The 15000-nt window shown below is 38.1% G+C and overlaps 1 protein-coding gene across 1 annotated transcript in view; it reads left to right on the forward strand.

Annotated features, from left to right (window-relative positions):
* The window catches only part of LOC136832250 (irregular chiasm C-roughest protein-like), a 215174-nt gene extending 207032 nt beyond the window's left edge, over window positions 1-8142 (forward strand). Inside the window, 4 exon segments of the mRNA XM_067093112.1 lie at window positions 2209-2364; window positions 3321-3619; window positions 4120-4290; window positions 7510-8142. Of these exon segments, the coding sequence (XP_066949213.1) occupies window positions 2209-2364; window positions 3321-3619; window positions 4120-4290; window positions 7510-8004 (1121 nt within the window). The 3' untranslated portion in view covers window positions 8005-8142.
* The last annotated feature ends 6858 nt before the right edge of the window (window positions 8143-15000 follow it).

Consider the following 15000-nt stretch of genomic DNA (forward strand, 5'->3'; position numbering starts at 1 on the left):
CTCTGTACATGTATCACGTCTCCCCGCTTTTCAGCGCTGTATATGTCGCCAAGTAATATCTCAAAGGAGTAATAAATAACAGCAATAAGGGGCCCTATTCATCTGCAGCCACTTAGGGCGTGTAAAGTACAGGGCAGAGAATACGAAATAATTGAAAATTATGCAACGCCATTGTCTTTTTGTTTTTGCGTCACCGACCAAACAAAAGAAACGGCAGGTGTGAAGAATAGCCCGGAGAAGGTCTGGGGCGGGACCAACAACTGCCGCATGTTTGTCTCGTTCATGTTGTTCTCAAAAGAGAGCAAGATTCGGAGGCAAACGGATAGACACCGGTGGTATACCTGGGGCTTTTTTTTTTTTTTTATTTCAGTTGAAAGGACCTAAGCGCTCGTTTACATTTTGGGAGAGAGAGAGAGAGAGAGAAAGAGAGAGAGAGAGAGAGAGATATGGAATATTCTTGAATTCAACAGAGAGAATTGGGATTTCCCCAGATTTTCAGTACAGAGAGAAAAGGATATATGGAAATTTCTTGGTTAAGAGAGAGAGAGAGAGAGAGAGAGAGAGAGAGAGAGAGAGAGAGAGAGAGAGAGCCCTTCGAATATGAGGAGAGAGAAGAGAAGCCTAGAAACTTTTTAGGATTCAAGTTTAAGATTGAAATGTGGACACACGAAGTCCATGTTAGAGTGAAAATCAGAGTTTGAGATTCTCTTGATTTTCAAGAGTGAGAGAGAAATACCTGGAAATTTACAATGCAAGAGAGAGAGAGAGAGAGAGAGAGAGAGAGAGAGAGAGAGAGAGAGAGAGAGAAATGACGAATAACCGTCCCCATTACACTTATTCTATCCTCCTGAGATAGCTGTGTAGGAACAAAGGCTGCGTAATTTCTCCCCCTTTTCATTTAGGGATAGAAAATTGCTCTTGACTAATGTCAGATATTATTCTCCCTTCGCGTTCGGCAACATCTGCCTTTACAAGCGTCTTTGTTCCTGTTTAAGTGTCTTCTCTTCAGCAACCCTTCCCCTCCCCCCCCCCAAATCCCCCCCACCCACCCAACACCCAACACAGACAACCCCCTCCTCTCCAATATTCCCCCAGTGACGCGCATTGTTACGTTAAGTGTAACTATATTGGCTGAAATAGGACACGCGTAATAGCATATTGATTCGCAAGTGTTACGATAAATGTTTTTGCCATTCTTCCTAATTCAGTTTATTCGTTAGGATATCCTTTTCATTCTTTTGCCCTCCCTTTTCCAGTTATACATTTGCATCTCTGAAAATTCTCTTCATCTTTTCCCTGTTTGATGTCTCTCAGCCCACTTTATGACATATTGCTTCCGGACTGTTGGAGGTTCTGGTAATGGTGTCTCTTAATATTGTAGAAATGTATGATGCATATGACACTAATTAGCAGCAATTGGTTCGTCTTTGTACAAGGCTCTTGAATTTAGTGTGGCTGTTTTGAGGTCTAGAATTTTCCTGTGATTTTCTGTTGTTTGCGAAATTGGAAATGTGGTGCTTAGAATGTTATTCATATCAGCAATTATTCTTTTGTAACTTCGGTATTTAATCTCTTAGTTCATATTCAACAGAAATTTGGGATAAGTTCATATTCAACAGAAATTTGCGATAAATTACGAATGTTCTCCTGATTTTTATTTTTTTTGTTACACAATTCATTCAAATTCACAAGTGGAACAAGCCACGGAATTATTTGTAGATAATGGTCATTACCCACCCTGCCTTCCCATGATATTATTAGGACACCAGTCAATCAACCCCCTCGTTCTTGAGTCGCTGTGATTAATGCAACCCACGACGACCTTCAATGTCGTGACGCTAGTCCATCATCAGTCACCGTTTGTTAAGGTTTATGGCCAACCCTTGTTCGATGATATTTATCGCTGTGCCAGTAGTCAGTCACCCAACCTCCCCTTCTTTATCTTATTTAAATTAGGGGTCTGTCGCGGCTCACAATCAACATCCCTCCCCGTTGACCTTTATTCTCTGTGACGCCAGTCAATCAACCTATACCCTTCCCCTGAAGGAAAAAAAAAAAAACCTTCAATCATTGACGATTTCTTACGAGGGTTTTTTCATCCATTTCAATGACCTTCCACGTCGTCTTCTGGCTAGCCTGTGAACCTGCCTCATAAACCCACTTTTTTTTTTTTTTTTTTTACCTTTCGATGTCTGACTTGTGTTGCAGAGGAGGGTCACCAGGTGGACGAACAGCAGAGAGCCGACGGCGTCGTGTCGACGCTAACCATCAATAAGACGAAACATTCCGATTTCACGACATACAACTGCTCTGTCATCAACGAATACGGCGTGGACACCCGCCAGATCCTCCTGCAACGAAAACGTAAGATTGATCGAGTATATGTTAATGTATATATATTTTCTTCATTAAAGATTTTTTTCTTATTTTAGAGGGCGTGCTGCCGTAAGGGTAGAGAAGAGGTTGCTTGCTCCATTCTAGTCCATCTCTTATTATTATTATTATTATTATTATTATTATTATTATTATTATTATTATTATTATTATTATTATTATTTTAAAATGTAACTTCTGAGATATCTCACACTGACGTTTCACATCAGAAGACAAAAAATTATAAACAATAAAGATTTGATATTGGTTAATTGTATAAAATGCATAGGTTTTTTCTTTTTTTACTTTTTCAAGTTTTTAGTCATTTTTTTTCTTGTGGCTAAAGGTCTTATTCGTTTACAGTTTACGGTTTTCATTGCCTATTAATCTGGCTTGTTTTAATTATTTGTTTTTTTTTTTACTTTTTTCTGGGATTATCTTTTACCATTTATCTGTAAGTGTACATTATTATTATTATTATTATTATTATTATTATTATTATTATTATTATTATTATTATTATTATTATTAGCAGCTGTTCATATGTAATAGATATTATCATATATCTTTATCTCGTTTGCCTAAATTATGTGTAGTACTGTTTCTACCTTGCCTATCTCTGTATATGGCCTTGCGCTGAAATGAGGATTATCAATATCATCACAAAAACTCATGTGTAGCCCAGCATTTATTATACAGAAAAATCCTCCTGTCCCTCTTAAGAAGACTCCCTCTGTCCCTCTAAAGAAGACTCCCTCTGTCCCTCTAAAGACTCCTTCTGTCCCTCTGTCCTCTGTCCTCTAAAGAAGACTCCCTCTGTCCCTCTAAAGAAGACTCCCTCTGTCCCTCTAAAGAAGACTCCCTCTGTCCCTCTAAAGAAGACTCCCTCTGTCCCTCTAAAGAAGACTCCCTCTGTCCCTCTAAAGAAGACTCCTTCTGTCCCTCAGCCGTGGTTCCCATCATGATGGTCGTGGGCGGAGGGGCGGGCGTCGTGCTGGTGGTCATCATCGTGATCCTGTTCATCCTGTGCAGCCGTAAATCCTCCAGCCACAAGGACAAGGCTGCCGAAGCTGGGGGCGTAGTCGTGGAGAAGGGCGGCGTGGGGCTGGCCGGAGGAGGGGTGGTCTCCGGGGGCGGAGGAACCACCTCCAGCGTCGGCGGCATGAGCAGAGGGAGTTCCTTAGACACGCCCCTGAAGGTGATGCCCAACAGTCTCCTGCCGATGGACAATCATTCGACGGGTCAGGTGAGATTGTTGATCGCTCGGTTGGCCACAGGTCGTTTGCCCTGTTTATCTTGTTTACATCTCAGGTGGCGGCATTCACTCATCCCATTGTGATGTCCTAAAAGAAAAGAATTACATCTAAGACACCCCGTTGGTTGTCGACATTGCTCAGATCAGATATATAAGGACTTTTGGTTTCCCTTTTTCGATTCCTGTTCTCCTGATTTCCTTAACCCATCGTTTGTTCAGTTACCTGTCCCTTTTTAAGTTTCGATGTAGATTTGTGAAGTTTGAAGAAAGGGAAAACATTACCCAAAATAGTGAGGCCAGTCATTGCTTCCCCCCCGTCTTTCTCCAGCGTTCAGAGAATCTTAAATGCAAAGACCCTCCTCTCCCCCGTCTGGTCTTATTACAAGTTACCAAAAGTCGACAAAGCGACCAGACGATAGAAAAAAGAATAAAAAAGAAACAAGGAAACTTTGGCACTGAGACCGCATTTATCTATTCTCCCGTGGGTACAGGAATCCGACCATAAAGACGCCGAGATCAGAACGACGTCCTCGTTGTCGGCAACCGAGCGCGATTCCGATAGCGGATGGGAGCGGGAGAGCAGCAAGGCCTCCCCTAGGGAGTCTCAGCTGCCGGTCTCTCACACCCGGTACAGTGTCGGATCCACTGTCTTCACTCCACCGGTAAGTGGTGCCACGACCCGGTGTCAGATGCGGAGGCTCTCTTTCTCCTTGAGTACTTGCACCGCCTTCTAAAATTGCCATGCCACGCAGCCTGCAGCATCATTGCTCTCTTTAAATCTGTAACATAGTTGAGGGTGCAATTATGAATCTTTTTTTTTTATATATATGCAATCAGATTCACTTGCTTCGTTCCCCAAGACTTCTTCCTTGTGTCACCCTCAGGCCAAGGGGGTGTAAATATGTAGCTTTTTTTTTCACTCTGAAATCACTTGCACCGTTTCATATCTGTATCTGTTTACCCTCCTAGCATAGTCGAGGGTCGCAAATGTGTAGCTTTTTAAATCACTTGCACTGATTAGGTTTGACAGTCAGCGTCCATGGCGGAAATTACCAATATGGGCTCTCATTTTCTGGTAAAAAAAAAAAAACCTTGCACAGTTTTCGATCTCCCTGTTATCGCACCTACAACCAAGCTTTCACTGAACCTTTTTAGTTTTGCACAATAACTTCCTGATGAACTCCATTCACACTAGCTGAAGAGAAAATAGATAACTAGCTGTGATTCACAGAAGACTTGATTACGCATTAGCTCTTTATCGTCTGTTAGAAATCCCCTTCCGTCTTCTTGTGGGTCTTAGATGAAGAATTTTTTTATTTATTCCTTCAAGTGATGTAATCTTGTCTCGTGCCATGTGTCATAAAAAAAATGATTTTTCGTTCACTTTTGTTTACCATTTCCTTCCCATCCTACTAACTGCTCTATTGTTTATGTATTAATATGTACTTTTACTTTTGTAATTACATACATTGCACCTTATATATATATATATATATATATATATATATATATATATATATATATATATATATATATATATATATATATATATATATATATTTGTTTTGATTGATTTCGCTTTTAATTATTTGATTATACCAAATTTAAAATAATAAGAACTGAATTATACCTTGAGAGTGACTGGTGATTACAGTTATTTATCAGAGAGAGAGAGAGAGAGAGAGAGAGAGAGAGAGAGAGAGAGAGAGAGAGAGAGAGAGAGAGAGAGAGAGAGAGAGATTCCTTCAATGCAGCAAACACAAGGGACTCTGTGCTTCAACTCTGTCCACGTCCTCATCATCTTAATCACTTGTTTTCAAAGCTATCTGTCCATCTGTGTGGGATTCTCAGAACCTTATATTCACTAAATCAGTCTTAATATGTCAGTACAATATTTCCACACAGTAATATTAGCTTTGTATCCAAACGGAGGTGGGTACATCTGCGGCAATCAGGCAGAATCCCTGAGGGAAGTGCGGATTCAGGGCCAAGGGTAAATGATTTCTGGAAACACAAAGGAAAGCAAGGATTTCCGAAGAGCATTTACGATACCAGACCAGAGCTGTCATGCTACGTATTTCAGTTATGGTTTAACAAGACATAGTTAAGGTAATGTCATTGCCTGGGAACGACGTGGATATACTGTTATCCTTTTTCTGTTAATCGAATTATATTATATATATATATATATATATATATATATATGTATAAATTATAAATCTCTCTCTCTCTCTCTCTCTCTCTCTCTCTCTCTCTCTCTCTCTCTCTCTCTCTCTCTCTCTCTCTCTCTCTCCTTCCTTTTTGAGGACCATGAGAGTGTTCACTCCCCAGAGTGACTGATGTAATCTGAATTTCTTCATTTATTTGACAGTTAATGCAGTGTGTAATAAACTCGCGCATTCTGGTCTCCTTTTTGCGTAACCACTGCAGTTTTTATTTTATTTTTTTAAGCTGGTTGTTGCTTGATTAACCAGGCAGTCTCGACATGATTGTGTTACACAGATAAAAAAAAAATAATGTGTCAAGTTAAAGTTCATTGTGCCATCATTGAAAACATTCACGTTGTGGAATTTCATTTTGGAGGGGGAGACTAAATGCGTTAAGGAACATTTCATGCGGAGTGGTTATTAGGCAATGAGAAGGTGACTGATGTACTTTGTGTATTTTTCGTCACGTCCAAATGAAGTCAAATACTCAACAATATAATAATGACAATTAAAAATAAATGAATGAAGTATTGACAGCGATGAATGATTAATAAGTATGCTGGACTCGGATGAAACTTGAAAGGTATTATTATTATTATTATTATTATTATTATTATTATTATTATTATTATTATTATTATTATTATTATTATTATTATATTCGGGAGATAAAACCAGAAATGCAGAAGAAATCTGTTATTAGAAAATATAAAAAAGATAAATGAATCAATTGATAAATAAATAAACAAAAATAAATTAGCTTAGTATCAGCTTTAAAAATGAATACGAAACTCGATGACACACTGAACAAACAAAAAAAAAAAAAAAAAACGACATTCTGTGCAGTCTCCGTCGATGAAATCAATATTTGCATAGAGAAATTCGGCGATCCTCGGGGACCCGACTGGGTAATCCGCTAAATTGTGAATGTCTGTAAGAGCTAAATACAAATCACGAGAGTATCTTTTATTGATTGCGTAGTACATTGCAGAGAGAGAGAGAGAGAGGGAAGGGGGTGGGGAATTTTCGTATGAGCGAGCTGAGACCACTTTCAATCGCAGGAAGAACGTCAAGATGGAAGAGAGAAATTGAAGTGCTGTTTGTTTCTCTGTGTGGCTGTGAACTCTTTTCGTACTTTTAGGTCGCTGTAGAAGGCTGCCGTAGAAATGTAACAGTAAAACTAGAACGTAAAAGTAATAATTTTTTAGGGACCAGTTCAGCAAAGTTTCACCTCTTGTCCACTCTTCTAACTTCGGCGTCTCGGCTTTTTGAAGTCTACAGAAACAGTATGGCCAGACCACTCTTCCCCCGAACTCCCCCTACTCGAGACTTTTCTTAGGTACACCTTGTAATAACTTCTTCTACTTTACCGAAAGTAGTCGTGATGAAATGAAAGTGCCTCGTTTTTGTTTGTGGGAGTTCTGTGTTAGGCTGTGTTTTGTCTCTGTGTGTGTGTGTGTGTGTGTGTGTGTACGTTTGTGTTTTGAGCTTCTAGACAACAGACTTTTTATCTGTTTATATAATTATGTGTGAGTATATATACATCATGTATTTGCTACAGAGTTTCCAAAGCACAGCTTGCTTGATGCAGTTTGCTTTTTTTATTCTTCCAACATTCGTCTGATATCAACGAAGATGACTTAATTTCTCTTTCCTTTTCTCTCCCCTCCACAGGATCAGGGTTACATGTCTTACGTGGACTATTCGCGGGACTACTCTCCTGTGCCTGTGTCTGTGGGCGAGTCCTACGCCCAGTTCCAAGTCGGGGGCCCTTTCGCCCGCTCCACCCCAGCCAGTGACCCGCCTTCTTCTCTCCCTTCGTCAGTAGCACCTCCGCCATACACCCCAACTTCGCACGCCGGCAGCGGCGACGTCAACGGTGGCATTAACGGGAGAGTTCACTCCTCGGCCAATGGCAAAGTCGTGGTGAATGGCAGCGGTGGAGGAGGAGGAGGAGGTGGAGGAGGGGGAGGAGGAGGAGGAGGAGGAGGTGGGGGAGTTGGTGGAGGAGGAAGTGTGAGTGTGAACGGCACCCTCAAGCACGCCCTTTTACAAGACCTGAAGCAGGAGCTGAAAAGAGACGGTCCTCATGACCTCGATTCAGGGGCGCTCCACAGCAAGTACATAATTCCTCCACAGACGAAAATTAAGCCTGGGACGCTCGTGTAAAAAAAAAAAAAAGTGTGTAAAAAATAAGGCTTAGTTTTTGTTTTTACAGTTACTAGATTTAGGGAAAGAAACAAAGGACGTGCGAGAGAAACTATGGAAAAGTCAATCCACTGTTATTGTTATCATCTTTATTACTATAATTATCATTATTATGATTAGTGTCATGGTTCAAGCTGACCTGCCAAGTTCGTCAAGAGAAATTGCCTCAAGTTTCATTCGTTTTAGGTCGCGACTCTCAAGGAAGCCACCCTCCAGACAAGGACGTTATCTCAAGGTCATGTGAAGTTGTGGAGTGTTAAAATTTCTTTCAAAAGAACAGTAGCATTTGTGAAATTAATAAATAAAACTATTCTTCTGGAATCGAGAAAGGTGTATAACTGCGCGTTGCTTTAAAAAAAAAAAACTGTAATTATGAGAATTAAAAGGAATGAGAGAAAATCCACTGATTTTGAGAACGTGCTGTAAAGTGATACAAAGTCAACGAATACAGAAAATGTGAAAAGAAAAGAAGAAATACTAAGACGTCTAACAGCGTAGGTGGTTTCACTGAAGCGGCTTTCAGAAGGACCTATTTCCCCATTTGTACTATAACGCTCTCGAGGTCAGACTCATATGACGTCATCATCATTCCTAAAGCTCTTTCTGTGAGGCTTCAGAACCCCTTCCTTTATTTCCTCGATTTTTGTGTGTGCGTACGTCGGTTTGTTTCTCATTTTCTAGGACCAGCAGCAGCAGCAGCTTAGAGGTCACTAAGAGTTCTCCTAAGAAGTACAGATCTGTGATAAGTTAATTTAGCGCCCCTGATCATTCATTTCAGCGAGTACCAAATAGAGTGAATGTGAAGCGTGCGTGAGTGTGTGCGCGAGGAAGGAGTAGTCGAAACTGTTCTTGAGCAGCCTGAGAACTTTTCTGGAAAGAGCATTGAAAATGCTAGAGTTTAAAAGGCTTGAAAATGCTAGAATGAAAAGGGAAAATCTTGGAATTTAGCGAAGAAACCGTCATGAACTGTCATCTCAAATGCATCCTCCGAAGTGGTCGGTTTTAAAAACTTTTGAAGAAAAGCCGTTCCTGTCTTTGTAGCTACTGTACACCATGTTATTACAAAGAGTAATGGTAACAAATCAATATGACAATGCTAGTTGAAGTGGTGAGTTTTCCCAGTTTTTTGTAATGAAAGAACAAGCTGGCATTGTGACTGCTATACTTCAGGTTAAGATCCAAACGAAGAATTTAATTTGTGAATGCTTTGTTTACATGTTATTCAATGTAAGATCCTGAGACAGCCGACTTGTCAGTCATCGGCTGTATATATATATGTATGTATGACAATCATGTACATTACAGGCAATCATAATTTGAAGACCCTAAAATGTAGTTTGAACTGCCGAAGAGGACTCCGTGAGTGTCACCTTTGGTTCTTCGGTTCCGGTTCCAGAACCGCGACAGGCATTATACTTCGCAGTTAGAAAAGAAGAATGAAAGAGTGAGGTGTCTTAAGATGTGATTATCGAAAAGACAAAAAAAAAAAAAAAAAAAAAAAAACAGAAGTGTCTTTGTAGATATAAAAAGTCTATCCGTGATGGTGTTCATGAACGAACCCTTTTTGTTTCTGTTTTGGTATTGCCAATTGCATTGCTCAGAACGAGTGATTGTACCCATAACATGTTTTTCATATACAAATATATAAATATATACAGTATCTGTATAGGTGTGTATAAACAAATCATATAAAATGTTGCTTTCTTTTTACTTGTACATAATGAATTCATCAGGACCCCTACATCGTTTCACATTCATTACTGGAACGACGTTGCTTGGTAATCATCTTTCTACTGGGAGTGACGCTGGTCACTTTGATCTGAATTTTTGGGAGATTTGAAAGTCTTTGTTCAGTGTCGTTTTCGAAATGAGAAGTGTTCTCTCTCTTTTTTTTTTTCATTTTTCTCTGGCTTTCAAAACGCACGCTGAATGAAAAAAAAAAAAACATATAAGTGCTTCATTGCAAGGAGTTTTGAAAACAAATTTACCCATCGTTGGAATACCATGTGGTAAGCCTCTGCTGTTCATTTTACTCTCAGTGATTTTCGTTGATTTCAATTTGATTTCAAAATGGACATGTTAACCTCAGCTATTGCTTTCAAGGTGAGATGCTTTATTTTTTTCGCGTAAGTACAATGATTTTTTTTTTGCGCTAAGAAAACGCTTATTGATTTTCTATTATAAGATATAAGCAATATAACATTGATCCATTGGCTCTTAATTTTCTAGTTCGCAATTAAGAAGGTTGTAAAATGTGCAATAACTATTGGATTATTATTATCAAATAATTTCTGAGTATTCCCCACTAATTTAGCGACACGTATTTTTTCGTTTGCATTAGCAGCAATGCATTTTTACATTTGAAAAGAATATGTATATTTTTTTTTTTATGTAATATTTTATGGCACCATCAACAGTGTTGGTTATGTCAACACTTGGCCATTTCGAATGCTCGTTATTTGGATGTTTTGAAGTAAGGCGACCTGAAATTCCCCCATGAATATACCCTTTGCCAAGCCCGGATGCCGCAAACGCGCGCACTCAGAACGCATAATATACGCGTGGATACGGCAGTCGACAAACCGCTGAAGCCAAAAGTCAACTAAATACACAATTCCGTAATATGGAAATGTGATGTTATTTTCCTATGGGAGAGAATATTTTTCTCCCACAGAATCGTGTTTCGTTTTCCACTACTACTTCTCTCAACTAAATCCGGAAGGAGTCGGACTGAGTCCCTAACTTTGATTGTAAATGTCACAAGCACATTGTACGGTTTTCTTGCTTGTTAATTTTCATATCGGATAAAGATTCCCCTTTTTTTTTTTGACGTATTGTCTTGAAGAGAAGGGTGATTTTTTTAAAGTGATTTTCCTCAAGGTTTAAAAACTAGAATATTATGTAAAAAAATTTTTACACCAAAATTGTGTTTTATGTTAGCTGGGAAATATTCTCTACGGCAAATGAAATTATACTATTTGTATATCCAAAGATTTTTTTTTATTTAGAAGTTTATGTAGAAGAGAATTATTTTGATTTTCTTTGTTGGAGAAAAATTTACTCTATGAAAAAAAGTTTTTTTTTATTTCTTTTGGTTTGAAGTTACTTATATGAATACAAAGTTTATTTTTTCTTTTAAACCTTCCTCCCCCCCCCTCCCCTCGCAACCCAAACTCCCTTGCTCCAATCTCCTTCCCTCTATGTATATATAAATAGCGTTCGCATAGTTCCTGGGTGCATTTGTTAGGGACCAGGCGTCTCTGACAAACTAACTCTCTGCCAAAGATCAGGTTTGTTTATATTGCTGTTAATAATCCAGTGGTAATTCTTTTCATCTATTTTTTTTTTTTTGTTACTAGCGAAGTTGCTTTTCTTTTCGTTCCGTTCTATAACACTTTATAACATTGCTGGGTTTTTTTTTCTTCAACTCTTCCGAGAAATTTTACTTTGATATACTGTATAGCTACCTGTTACTGCCAAATTAGCTGGGTTTGTCGTTTGACCTTTATTAACGAAATGCTGCAAATCTCTTGCTCTCATGCTCTCTCTCTCTCTCTCTCTCTCTCTCTCTCTCTCTCTTTTGCCCATGCTCTTCATCCTCTGGAATGGAGTAAATTTAGAAATTTTAAGGTTCATTCAATTTATCATAATTCCTTCATACAAATTGACAGAATAATCTGGACATTATAAAATGTAAACCAGGATTTCTTTTTATGTCTCATCCAACAGCCGTCGATTTTCTCGAATTTAATTTTCTCTGTATGGGACTAGGGGGTTGTAAGATGTTTAAAGGCCAGGAAATATTATGAATAGATATATTCCACAATATATAAAGCTAATGGGTAATCTCTCTCTCTCTCTCTCTCTCTCTCTCTCTCTCTCTCTCTCTCTCTCTCTCTCTCTCTCTCTCTCTCTCAGGCAGTAAGAGAGTTTGGTCCTGAATTATAGTCTAGAATGATGCAGCATTCGTGGGACTCTTCAGAATCACCTTTTCACACTTTTCTGGTTTCTCGTCTTTTCCAGTCAAAGCCAACGCTTTCTTTTACTTATCTTTCTTCTCCTGATTCTTCTTCTTACTTTTAGCAAGGAAAAGCAACTAGTTTTCAGTGATTTTCCTTTCATTTGTTCACTTTTTTTTTTATAAAAGCAAAGAATCTCTTTTTTTTATTATTCCATTTTATCTTTTTTTTTTTTCAAAAAAAGGCAACGCCTTTTTATTTTCCGTTATCCTATGGTGTGCTGTTGAAATAAAAAAACTTTGAAATAAAAGTCAGTAGTCATTAAGGAAACCTTAACTGTAACTGTTTATTGTAAATGTGAAAATAAAGTATTTTGTTATATGGTATACCAATGCCTTTTATTCCTTACCTGTGGTTCTACTGTTGCCATTTAGAGCACAGTACCTGTTCAGCATTGGAAACGCAAAGTTCATAGGATTTTCAAAAGTCCGCTAGTGAGCGTTTCTTGTGCACTAATATATTTTTTATCTGTGTAATACACAAGAGAATAAAACAAACATTTCCAATGCAAAATCATAAAAAGGACAAGACAAATAAATAAAAAAAAATTATACGTAAGAAATACAAGCAGACAGAATAAACAAATAGACTTAATCGAAAAAATGTCTAAAAGCACTAAAACACCGAAAGGGAAAAATAGTATATATTTGTAAAAACAAGATAGCCTGAATGAAAAGCAGCTGTCCAATATAAATGAAGACATGATCGAATTCACGAAATCATTCATTATTCTCACTACTGACGCAGCTACTCACATAACGTTATAGGTGGTTTGTTGAACATATAGGTTCTGAAAGAATCGCATTTCAGATATATAACTTTATAAGACATAATCCTTGACTGATCTAATGTCGCATATTAAGACCCAGTAAAACCCTGAAGAGTGAATATGCACATGACCCAACAACAAAACGTAATGCACGTCTGATAATATAGACTCATTATAATGTAAAATATTAAAATCTGCCTTTTTAGGAGTGATCTGTGTTCAGTAGTTTAGGCCCACTGCTTCTTTTGTGCAGGACTACTATAAAAAAAAAGTTTGTGTTTATCTCATGGCGTTCTGTCATGAATGCAGTATTTAAAAGTTGTATGTATCCAATTCAGCTGAAGTTAGCCAAGTTGAATTATCTTGACTTCATTAAGATTCGTGTCCAGAACACAGCTAAAAGTACATTTCGTTCTGAAATAAATCGCCAATGACAAATAATTACGAACCGTTTGTTTAATATGGCGAGTTCGTCCAAAATAGTTGACACATAAGTAACTCAGTTAATACACTTATTTGCGAAGCAAAATAGTAGCCAAAGGCCTCTTACTAAGAACTGCAATGTGAGGAAAGGCGATATTCCAGCTCCTGAGATCAATATTCCCTCCCAAGATCTTGCAAGAGATGGCTTGGATGCACAAGCAGAAATCCCAAGTAACGTGCGATCATAAATGTCAAGCTCATATAAAGGGAAACTGTCTCGCAGAAGTGGGTCAAGATCATGTCTTGTCCGCAGTATTATATAAAAAAAAATTGTCAAGGTTTAGTGAAGGAATACTGTCCCCTAGAAGTAGGTCAAGGTCATATCTAGTTCACAATATTGTAAAAAATGTCGAGATTAAGTGAAGGGATACTGTCCTGTAGAAGTAAGTCAAGGTTATATGGCCTGTCCACAGTGTTATAAAAAAAAAGTCAAGATTAAGTGAAGGGATACTGTTTCTCAGAAGTAGATCATGGTTTTATCGCCTGTTCACAATATTATAAAAAATGACAAGATTAAGAGAAGGGATACTGCTCGCAGAAGTAGTTCAAGGTTATAAGGCCTGTTCACAATATTATGAAAAATGTCAAGATTAAGAGAAGGGATACTGTCTCGCAGAAGTAGGTCAAGGTTATATGGCCTGTTCACAATATTATAAAAAAATGTCAAGATCAAGTGAAGGAATACTGTCTCGCAAAAACAGGTCCAGGTTATATGGCCTGTTCACAATATTATAAAAAAAATGTCAAGATTAAGTGAAGGGATACTGTCTCGCATAAGTAGGTCGAGGTCATTTCTTGTTCACAATATTGTAAAAAAAAAAGTCGAGATTAAGTGAAAGGATACTGTCCCGCAGGCGTAGGTCAAGATTATATGGCATGTTCAAAAAATGTGGGTTACACGTGTGATTCCTACAGAATAAATTATGTTAATGAGATAAATATAAATCTAGCCAATTAATGAGATCTCGGGGTGAAATGAGGCTATGTATGGAATAGAGCATTGCGGGTGCTGTAAGTTACAATGGGAAAATATTTGAAAAAGAGCACAGGGTTTCTCAGAGATTAAAATTGTGAAATGGTGTTGGAAAAACATATAAAATATCTCGAGGTGAAAAGTAGTAAACTTTTGCAGAGGTTGGTATTAAATGTCGAGAGTTTAAATGAGAAAATGTTAATGTTTTCAGAGAAGCATACCCACTGGTCTGAAGTTAAAATGAGGTTAAAATTAGTAGAGGAGTATAAGGGGCACATCACAATGCTCGACGGTTAAAATGCTGGTAGCAAAGCGTAATTATCTGCTACTCAGAGACTGAAATGAGAGTTTTTAGAACATGGTTCTCAGGTTGTATGAAGATCTTTGCAGAAGAAAGCTTATCATCTTTACACCGAGAAATCATAGAAGATCAGGGGGTCCTTTTTTTTTGTCACATGTTCAGAACTTAAAATGAGACATTTTTTTGTCGAGGAGGATATCATTTACCTCAGAGCTAAAATGAGAAATTGTTTGTAGGAGAGTTGGTCACCTGCTCAGAGGTTAAATCAAAGAAATTGTGTATAGAAGAGTACATCACATGTCCACAGGTTAAACTGAGGAATTGTCTGTAGAAGATCATACCACCTCCTCAGAGGTTGAAATAAGAAACTGTTTGTAGACAGGTCACCTCCTCAGAAGCAAATGTAAGCAGT

The sequence above is a fragment of the Macrobrachium rosenbergii genome, chromosome 49, assembly GCF_040412425.1.
Source record: "Macrobrachium rosenbergii isolate ZJJX-2024 chromosome 49, ASM4041242v1, whole genome shotgun sequence".
Lineage (NCBI taxonomy): Eukaryota > Metazoa > Arthropoda > Malacostraca > Decapoda > Palaemonidae > Macrobrachium > Macrobrachium rosenbergii.